At 38.1% G+C, this 10,417-nt stretch overlaps 2 protein-coding genes across 2 annotated transcripts; both read right to left on the minus strand.

Moving 5' to 3' along the window:
• Positions 1–86: 86 nt before the first annotated feature.
• On the minus strand, positions 87–6,344 carry LOC132192592 (MAM and LDL-receptor class A domain-containing protein 1-like). The gene is made up of 17 exons (XM_059612626.1): positions 6,144–6,344; positions 3,860–3,971; positions 3,610–3,793; positions 3,399–3,525; positions 3,170–3,341; positions 2,844–3,020; positions 2,630–2,786; positions 2,258–2,442; positions 2,114–2,198; positions 1,872–2,057; positions 1,708–1,819; positions 1,210–1,393; positions 1,073–1,160; positions 866–1,021; positions 623–813; positions 329–494; positions 87–271 (listed from the first exon to the last, which is right to left on the minus strand). The coding sequence occupies exons 2-17, from the start codon at positions 3,962–3,964 to the stop codon at positions 222–224; spliced, it is 2,325 nt and encodes a 774-aa protein (XP_059468609.1). The 5' UTR covers positions 3,965–3,971; positions 6,144–6,344; the 3' UTR covers positions 87–221.
• Positions 6,345–7,062: 718 nt separating this feature from the next.
• On the minus strand, positions 7,063–10,156 carry LOC132205776 (RING finger protein 11-like). The gene is made up of 3 exons (XM_059635045.1): positions 9,599–10,156; positions 8,756–8,916; positions 7,063–8,387 (listed from the first exon to the last, which is right to left on the minus strand). The coding sequence occupies exons 1-3, from the start codon at positions 9,869–9,871 to the stop codon at positions 8,216–8,218; spliced, it is 606 nt and encodes a 201-aa protein (XP_059491028.1). The 5' UTR covers positions 9,872–10,156; the 3' UTR covers positions 7,063–8,215.
• Positions 10,157–10,417: the final 261 nt, after the last annotated feature.

A 10,417-nucleotide genomic window follows, 5' to 3' on the forward strand; every position in this document is an offset into this window, starting at 1 on the left:
AGGATGGTATTAAACGAAAAGTGAAAAACAATCGCTGAAATTAAGTAATGCACTTGTATTTAAATAATAATCAGATAAGAGCTTAATTTATTTATTGCATATTATATAACATTTTCTCTTCCATGACAAAAATTCCTGCATTTGTATACAATAAATCATTATATCTTTTTTCATCGAAGTTTTCTTTCTTTACAAGAGTGTTGTTAAGAATTAATTTATCCTCAACCGTCTTCCTCCTCAGGCTCTTTAGGCGTCGCCTTCTCTGGCCGAGCTGCAATAAAAATGCGTAAATAATATAACCTTGGTTTAAAATTAAAAAAGTTCTTACTTGAGCAAGCACCAGTGGAGAAGGAGATGTCGTCAATTGCAAAACCACCATTGGTAGCCCTACCCTCCAAAACGAGTCGGAAATCGGTGCCCGAGTCGACGGCCACCTGCGCCGGTCGCCAAGTCGGTCTTGAAGTGTCCATGTTGCGCGCCTCCAATGACCACAACTAAAAAGTTAAAAAAAAATGCTATTTATTTATATTATTTGTTAACAATTTTTGATAAAAAACAATTCTAACAAAGTTTTTTTTTTAAATATCAATGTATAAATTTTTTTTAATTAAAAAATTATCACCTTTCTAGTTTCCTCTTCACTGGTAGTGTTGTCGACGCGAACAACATGTAGCTCGGCCGTTTCACCAGAGCCGAACGCTGTGTACCAAAAAGTGAAGCACAACTGCCTGTCGTCGGTGGCAGCAATGAAGCGAGACGTCAGCCGCACCACGCTGCTCCCCGAGTTGAACAAGTCAAAGTAAATGTAGCCCTCTGCGGAATTTCATTAAAAGATTTCCACTTTTTCGATGAGAAAACTTTATACCTGGGGCTCCAAACGTTTTGTCAGGCAAATTGGCCGGCCTTCTGGCGACAGTGGCCAGTTTCCAGAACGTGTTGCTTGTCGTCGAGTTGACCCAGTCGCAAATGTCTCGCTCGAACCGGCAATCACCGTGATGCGTCGTTGCACTAGGTGGGGTAGCTGCGATTTTATTATTAAGAATTGTGGTGTTAAAATTAATTTTTGTTTTACTTGAGCAGGCGCCGTCAAAGAGGGTTATATCGTCAAATCCAATTATTCCGTTGGCCAGACTCGAACCCCACATTCCCTCGAAGAAAATCTGAAGAATTTTATTTTTTCAATTGCATGAAAGTTAATAATTTTCTCACAGTAAAAGATTTTTCTTCTTGAATTAAGGCTTGTCCGTAGTGCCACTCGGGACCTTGGTGGTTGTAAAGTTTCCAGACGGGTTTCTTGATCACATTACCGTCGGGCTCAATAACTTTGGTGTAGACGGAAAGTGCGCCTAGACTGGGGCCAGCATTGCCAATAAATGGCTCATTCAGAACGTACCTTGAAAAAATCAAGTTGTTTGTTTGTTTGAAAATCTTCATGGAACGGCAATAAAGCAAGTAATTCTTAAACCTTAAAATAAAATATGTTTATTTGAACAAAAATAAAATTAAGTTAATTTTATATACTGCAACCTATTAAACTGATAAACAATTAATTGCTCAATTTATTAATTAGTCTGTAAATCTGGTCACCGTTTTGATTGATTTAATACTTTTTTTAATGGATATAGTATTAATTATTTCTATTAAAATTGTACTTCTTAAACTATAATTAATATGAAATTCAATTAATTTTTTGCTATTTTCACTCACCAAAATGAAATGCAGTGAGCATTGGCACTTCCAGGAAATTCCCTAGACGTAAACCACGCTCTGCTGGCTGGTCGCTGGACGTTGGTGCTTCTCGCCAGCGTCATAAAGAAGCCTAAATTCAACATTTATTTATTTTCAGTTTCACTTTTGACACAAATTCAAACCTTTGTCAGATGACAAGGTGTGATCCACATTTTGCATCAGCGGTCGACCTTCAGTGCCCGTCAAAGCGGACACACGCTCCCAGTCTAATTCGTCCATCCTTTCGCGCGACGGCACATTCGCCCAGCCGCACTCGTCAACCTCGAAAGTGCAGTCGCCCGGCATAGGGGCGGCGATTTGGGGTGCAGCTTTAGAAAAAAAATTAATGTTAATTACAAATTAGGTTAATAGAAGATTTTATTACTGGGGCAACTGCCGGGATGGAAGGAAAGGTCGTCAATCGCAATGTCACCCAAAATATTCTTCCCCACTTTTCCGACCACAACAATCTGTAAATTTAAAGTTATTTAATGAACTTGGAAATATAAAATTCTGAATAATTTCTTGCCTTGAAAGGATTTGGTGACGAAACGGGTACATCAGCCTGGTACCATGCGTTGCCCTGCTCGCCAGAAAGTGTCCAAATGTCTCGCTCATTGCCCTCGCGGACGTCCATCAAGTGAATGCTCAACGTTCCGATACCATTTCCGTACATGTGAGTAAAGAACCGAAGACACAGAGGAGTGTCCACGCCTGTCAAAAACGTAGATATTTCATTTCTAATAAATTAAATTGTATTTTAATAACTAGATATTCAAATGTATGCAGACCCGCATTTCATAAAAGTCCAGACGGTTGCATAATTATTGTTACTATATAATTTTAATTTCAAAATAATGAATTGAAAAATTAAATTTTTTTAAATATTTTAAATTCAAACCTGTGGCATCCATTTCAGGACTGGACAATCTTGCTATGTCCCCTGGTCGTCGAGGGTGCGATGAATCTATGAACGCGTAACCACCTTCCATACCGCCATGGAAAAAACTTGTACAGTCCATCGCAGGCCCTGTTGACGGATTCCTGCTCCCTCGACCCTGTACAGATTTTTCTTAATATACCTGCCAAGTATTTTTTTTATTTGACATAATTACAAGGGACCAATCAAAGTCATCGTCTTCGTCGTTGGTCCATGCACAGATTCCTCCTTCAAAGGTGCAGTGGCCGCGACATTCGGATCCAGGCTTTAACGCCACATTGTCGACGGCGACGTGGCCGCGGTACTTTCGCAGTGGGTCGTTCAAGTCTTTTGAAATTCCTTCAAATATGACCTTAAAAATAAAAAATAATAATAACATAAAATTTTATCGTAGAAGATAAAACAGTAACTTAATATTTTTAATGTCATTTTTGCTACTTTTTAAGCATTAATTTTAATGTGCTTTTCGCACGCACAAGTTTATTGTCCTTAAGTTCTAACCTGGTGTTCTTTGTTGTATGTATAGAGAACGTCGGCCTGCTTCCACTGGCCACCCGTCGGATCTTTGTTGCTCCAAATAACTCTCTCCATGTCGTCGTCGTCTCCTTCGTTACTGTTTTTTGGCTTCAGGATCACTCTCAACCCTGCAGCGCTCAATCCGCCCATCGAGAATCTGTGGAAAATTTTCAAAATATTTTTGTTTATCGTGGAAAGTGATCTCGTCACTCACCCAAATCCCACGCACTTTCCCTCAGGGCCTGTGCTTCCCATCACGGAGCTCTCAATGTACGCCCGCTGGCCCACTTTGGTGGTGCGAGGTGTTGGCACGTACGACGTCTCAAAGTAAATATAACCACCTAAAGCAATGATATTTTTTATTAAAATTGAAACTTGAATAATTAATTTATTTCTTAAAAAAATTGGACAAAAATATATAGTACCTCTTTGTGCGTCGTCATTGGAACTGCCGTCTTTTGGAGGTCCGCCGAGCCAGTTCGACAGGGACCCTGCCCCTGCCTCCCATCGTAATGAGGAACCGTTGCGGTTACTCCAGTCACATGTCACCAAGTCTGTGTCTGAACCAAAATCGCAAATCTCTGCCGTATCTTGCCGTTTGTCGCGAATCTGAAGGTGAAATTATTTTATTCATAATATAAATTAAATATTCGAAAAAGAAAATAATTAATTTACAAGCAGGCTTTGGAACTCTTCATCTTCAGAGGAAAAGTGGGTGAATGGTGACGTGGAAACCCCAGCAGCGCAAAGGTGCAGCAGAATCAGAAACGCTGTTTGCATTTTCCACCTATTACATACAAGAAAATGTCAATTAAAAAAATATCAAATCTCCATATCGGTCAAAAGTAAAAAAAAGTTATTTTTTCTTCCAAGAAATTTTTACATAATTTTGCGGTAATTTTTATTTTTTAATTTTAACCATGAGAGGTGTTAACAAGCGCAGGGATGGGTGCATTTCGTTACGGCTAATTTGGCGGATTTGCGGCGGCGACTTTGATGAATGATTGCCGCGCACAGAAAAAGAGCATCCAAGCGTGAATGTAAATTTTTGATGGACGCGTTCATCATGTGCATGGATGACTTTTAACTTTCAGTGTAATACAAGTCTTGCTTAATACAGGATGAAAGTTTAAAAAATTATTCTTTTTAAATCATTTTAATTTATTAAAAATTTAGTGTTTATTGTATAATTTAAATATTATGTAAAATTTTGACAATGTAATTAAAATATCAAAATAGCGATGATTTTATCTTAAAGATTTTCCATTTCTTGTTGAAAAATATGCATGCGTGATTTCACGTCTCCCAACGTCTCCAATTTCATATGCAAATTAGCAGATGTTTTTTCTCGCAAACAGAGTCGGAGGGAAAATTTTTGTGTTCGCGATAAAGCACAGGGGGCAAGAACCGATTTATGGCCCATTTATTTTTTCCTGCTAACAAAGTGATTTGTTTTTAAGAACCCGGAAATTGTGAGGGCAGATTAAGGAAAATACAATTTTCTGACACACGCGCATTCAAAAAAATGGGACGGCATAATTCAGCAATTATTTTGCAATTTCAAAAGCAAAATACCGCGCTAATGTATTGCCTTAAATTAATATCAATCCTTGGAAATAGATTTTCCCTTTACATTTCAATTACCTTTTAATTGAATTAAATTTAAGTAAAAGTTATATTAAAAAAAGAAAAAAAATCAAGTAAATTAATTTCAATAATTTTGTATTGGTCAATGTTATAATTCAATTGCTGGAGTTTTAATTAAAAAAATTAAATCAAGGATAATTCTTTTGAATCTTTGTTTTTTTTCTAGACAGAAAGAAATAAATTTTCAAAAAGCCTCGATTTTGGCAGCTTGGTAGTGCTAAATAATTAAGTCGTTTATTTACGACAGGAGTTCAAAGACCCCTGTAAAAACATTCCGCCAGCCCTTGTGGTGCTGGTAAATATTTTATCGCAGAACGGGGCGGAGAGATATTTTTGAACGGAACTATTCTCTCGGTCACTTTGGTTCGCGGCTGCATAAATTACGTACTATACAGTGCACCACTAATATACATTTTCGCTCTCATTTGCATTTAACACGCACGAACATACGTCGGTGGCACGCGCCGCGATTCAGAGGGCTTTTTAAAATGCCCCCTGCTTGATGGAAGGGCAAGGTCGATTGCGATTTGGCCAAATCGACATGCGACCACGATTATTTGCCTGAATTATTTAGTGCATTATTTTCGGGAAAGTGCCGCGCTGAATAATTGAGGTGCGGACGCAATCAACTGAATTTCGTTAAAAGGTCACAGAGTCGCATCGATTTTCCTTCACGCTCGCAGTGATCTGATGGCATCGCAAACGTCATTAAAATGGAAATCCGCCGCGTTTTTCTCTTGACAGCACTACTTCCTGGTGATGGCAGTGCAGTAGCAATGTCACCGGATATATAATGCAGGAAATAGCCTTCAAATTTTTTAAAATAAAAATAAAATTTCCGGAGTTTAAAAATTGTGACAAAATGCAAAAACACATAGTGAAATATATCTTTTTGTTGTGATTTAAAATTAAATTAAACGGAGTAAACTTAAGTGATTGTAAGTGAGTCTGTTTAGTTCATTTTGATTTGATTGCAATGAAATAATTCGATTTGGAGATTGGTAATATAATTATAATGTACACAATGTAAATACTGAAATTTACAGTAAATTAATCGAGTCAAATGGCAATTAGTGTGTTCAAATAGAGAACAAAAATTCAAATAGTAATTTTAAAATAGAATTATGAAACTGGTCTCTAATAAAAATCGATTGCTAAAAATTTGTAATAATTTTATTGAAGTATAAGTTTATTTGTTATAATTTTAAATTATCTTTACTTAATTTACTATTCTTAAAATAAAATGAAAATTTATTTTTAATTATTTTTCATTTTTAATATAATATAATATAAAATATAATTATTTCCAAACCTTGAACTTGGAAATCCACAGCTCGCGCTAAAACTCGCTATTCCTTCCGTTTCGAGCCCGATGAGCCACTGATACTTTTGCGCCTGAACGATAGCAAATAGGCCACCTGCATGACTTGCGTCTCTCCACACGTCCGATGTGCACAAGCAAGAATGTCACGCTGCACTGGTGCGCTCGCTTCAATCTCCGATTCGCACTGATCTCGTGGACCCTCCGGCTGGTATTCGGTTCCCCACCCACCCTGCGCTCCGTCCGGCCGGCGGTGGTCATTGTTTGGGCCTGGTCACCATGACGATGGGTCGTCCAGTTCAACGTTCGCTCGCTGCCCACAGCTAGATAGGCCACACCACCAGCACACGCTACTACTCGCAGTGGGTGGGTGTTTGCACAAAATGCAAATCAGCCAGGGCGAGATAGCGATAGCAATCAACACAAAACACGGGCTGCATAAATTTTATCTGCCAGTTGAAATGCGAGGATGGGGTGTGGGGTGAAATTGCGGATGAAAGGGAAATTCCCGAATTGTTAATTTGTGTAAAATAACAAATGCAAAAATTGTATGTTATCATTCTAAAAAAAAGTTGGAGGAATAAATAGATACATTTTTTTCTGCTCTTTATTATAATCATTTTATCGGAATTTCAAATTTCAGCATCTTCAGATTATTGAATAATTCTATCAATTTAGAGTCAAATTAATTTTGAAATTGTATTTTAAAGTAACGATAAAATAAATTAGATGAGTGAAATAAAAAGGGCGACGCTTGTGAATATCTACCTCATAATTTGAGTGAAACTATGGTTGGGGATACCATCCACGCTTTGTGAAATGACAGAGCGGAAGCTGGCCAATTATCAACGCTTATCGGGCGGGACAGGTAGATGGGTTGCGCATCAAAATAACAAAAAATGCATACAAACTCGGCTAAATCAGAAAATAACTTTTATTTGTGGCAATTACATGTATGCTCTTTTCATGTATTTAATTTTTTTTCTTCTAATTAATTATAAATTTTTATCACCGTCACTAGAGTCATTATAGAAAATCAGATTTTGGCAATTTTTGAGCACCTCCTCGTCGCATGCACCCATAAGAATCACTTTGCAGCAACAACGAGAGGCCCGTCCGAAAAGTGACAGAACTAGAAAGGAAACTTGGTGATTACTCGCTCTACAAAACAGACTGATTCCCCTTGACATCGTGAATTATTACAGCAGAGTAATCAAAGAGACGTTATTAAAATTACACAATTATATTTCTTATCCATTAATTAGATAACATCGAGTGTATCACAACAATCCTTGCAGGCGCTTTCAACTGCAAAGCTAACTTCTTCACGGGATGTAGAGAACGCAGTAATTAGCGTGGAGGAAAAGTTTTCATTTTTCGCAAGCACAACCCATTTGTCAGAAAATCATTCATGCACTCACATCACATTTATCATGTAGCCTAGGGAAGTAGAGTGGGCCGAGAAGAACTCGATTTTGATTTTTTTGCCTAAATAAAGAGAGAGTACTTTACGAAACTTGTCTAAATGCCTAAACTTTAAGATAAAGCACAAAAAGTTTAAAAAACCAAATGACTTTTTGCAGTTTAGAAACAGGCAGCGTGCCTTCCTTTCATTGATATTACACAAAAAATCAATTATATTCATTAGAATAAAAATTGTGAATCTTGAACATTTCTCTTATTTGCTTTTCCTTCACTAAAAAAACTTCTAAAATTTAAATTCCAAACAATTAATTGGGGGGGGGGGGGACTCTAAGTTAGGCATTGTATGGGCCCACAAGAAACAACAAAATTATTTCATATCATCAGGAAAATACATTCTACTAAACGCCACCTCATCCGTTCTTTTAAAATGAACTTCCATCCTTGCAGCTGCTCAAGCTGCTGACAATAAAAAACAGAGATCCAAGCACTGCCCGACGAAGGCTGACTGCCCCAACAACGCACGCGGGTGGAGACAAACAATAAGGCTAGCGGGGGAACAATAATAAATTATGTAGATCGCGAGCGTTCGACTAAGAAATAACCACAGATATGAGAGTGTCAACGGACGTTTTTTGAAGCTAGTTGGTCTCGTAACTAGTGAGCAGTGCGGCGTCCACTGGCTCGAGGCACGACGGACACACAAAGGAACGCATCAGCCAGCTGTTGATGCACTCGATATGGTATGTGTGCATGCACGGCAGGTAACGCACTCCCTCGCCCAGACTAAACTCCATCATGCATATCACGCATCTGCAAAAAATTAAACACAGAATTTAGGAAAACGAAAAAAAAATAGGAGAATAAACAAAAATTGACGAGAACTTTTTTAAACTAAAAATCAATTGAATTAGTCTAAATAATGTGTAAATAGTAAATATTTTAATTTAAAACCTCTATTTTATGAATAAAAAAATTCAGAATAGATTTTGCCATACAAACTTTTTCCATTTTTTTATTTATTTATTTTTTTTTAATAGGAAAATTTTAAAGGAAAAATGACACATTCAATTCAATAATATTAATAGAATTGAAATTTAAAGTAAAATCATCTGTATTAAAATTTTTTATACTGAATGACTAATTTTTTTTTTATTCAATTTATAAAAAAAACCTCTCACTCTCTATTTTTCCTGCAGCCGTCATAGGAGCCTGTAGGCAGATGCTGGATCAGACCGACTCTCTTGGCCATCTTGACCAGTTCCTCTTCCTCAGGGTTTTCAGTCAATCGAAGCCGCGGGCCTTGGTGCTTTTTTGGAGGGTAATTCAACGGCATCGTTTCCTGCAATCAAATTGATACATCAATACTTGCGACAAGTCACCAAAAAAAATTATGCAATAATAAAAAAAAATGGCACATTCATAATATTACAGGCTTATCAAAATGAGTAAGGTTTCCTTCAGAATGCCCTTGAATGGATTCGTTTCATGAGCGGCACGCAATGGCATCATCAAAGCCGCAAGTAATTGACTCAAATATCATTGTGTCTCACTTTATTTTTGCATTTCATTTATGCCTGATTATTTTTCTATTTGCCTTAAAAGTATTCTACAATAAAGTGCAAACATATTTTAAATAAATTATTATTTAATGAATTTTTTTTTAATTTTTTCCATTATGTTCTTGTGGAATAATTAATACTAGATTCAGTGTATAATTAATTTCAATATAAATACAAACAGATGAAAAATAAACATGTTTGCATCATTAAAATAAAAAAAATTATACTGTGAGGATAATTTATTTTAGACAAAAATAAATAAAAATATGGGGCAATCCGCAATCATTAAATTGCCTCCCATTTAAAAAATTTTTCAAATGGCACTTGAAAGAAACTTTGATCGTTTATATTTCCACGCTAGTATTTTCAAAAATTTCTTTTCATATAAAAATTTCTTTTATTAATTACGGATGGAACTAAAAGATGAGTTTGCATTAAATTGAGGTATGGATCGAGTTTTACCAAGAAGCCTTGGTAGTCACTGTGCGAGTCGAGCGAGCTGTAGGCGTCCAGCATGTCCGACGGTCGGACGACGTAGGTGCAGGGCAGCAGTTGGTAGTCCCTGTAGGTGAAGTGCTCGAGCCAGCAACTGCTGGGACCCTGTTGGGCCCCTGCCTCTTCTTCCTCCATGTCCTTCTTAGACTCGCAGGAGGGCTCCTCTGCGGAGGGCGCCTGCTCGTCGTCCAGTCCGGCGGCGGGAAAGGGCAGATGGTGCCACAGGTTGGGCTCGTCCATCGGCAGGGCCACTTCCTCAGACCATCTCTCGCCAGCCAGAGTCGAGGTCGCGACCGCCAACTGCGACGCACTCGGTCGCTGTTGCCACCCGGGCTGTGCGGGAGCCCTGACAGGAGCCCCGACGCGGGAGACCGATGCCGACGACTGTCTGCGGGATTCGGCAACGCTCTCAGGTCGGCCCAATTCGGCCAAAGGGCGTCCGACCTGCGGTGAGATTCGATTTTCCGAGCTGCTCGAAACTCAGCTGTAGTTTGTTGATCCAACCCCACCACCTTTTCTGCGACTTGGTGCGAAGTGACGTCACGCAGAGGCGCCACCGTCCATCCACGGTGCCCTACTTTCGCTTTCCTTTTGAACCTTTTTGTAACCGCTCACCCGTGTCTGACCTGTAAGCGATAGGCCTGCCAAAGAATTTATAATTTTTAACAATGTGGAAAAAATAAAGCGCAGCAGTTCTTTTGAGAATACAAAAGAAAGGTAAAAAAAGTTTCTTGGAAGATGAATAATTAAGCAAAATGTTGAAAAATATCAAGATCAGACGATCAG

Source organism: Neocloeon triangulifer, unplaced genomic scaffold (genome assembly GCF_031216515.1).
Source record: "Neocloeon triangulifer isolate White Clay Creek 2 clone unplaced genomic scaffold, ASM3121651v1 ptg000003l, whole genome shotgun sequence".
NCBI lineage: Eukaryota > Metazoa > Arthropoda > Insecta > Ephemeroptera > Baetidae > Neocloeon > Neocloeon triangulifer.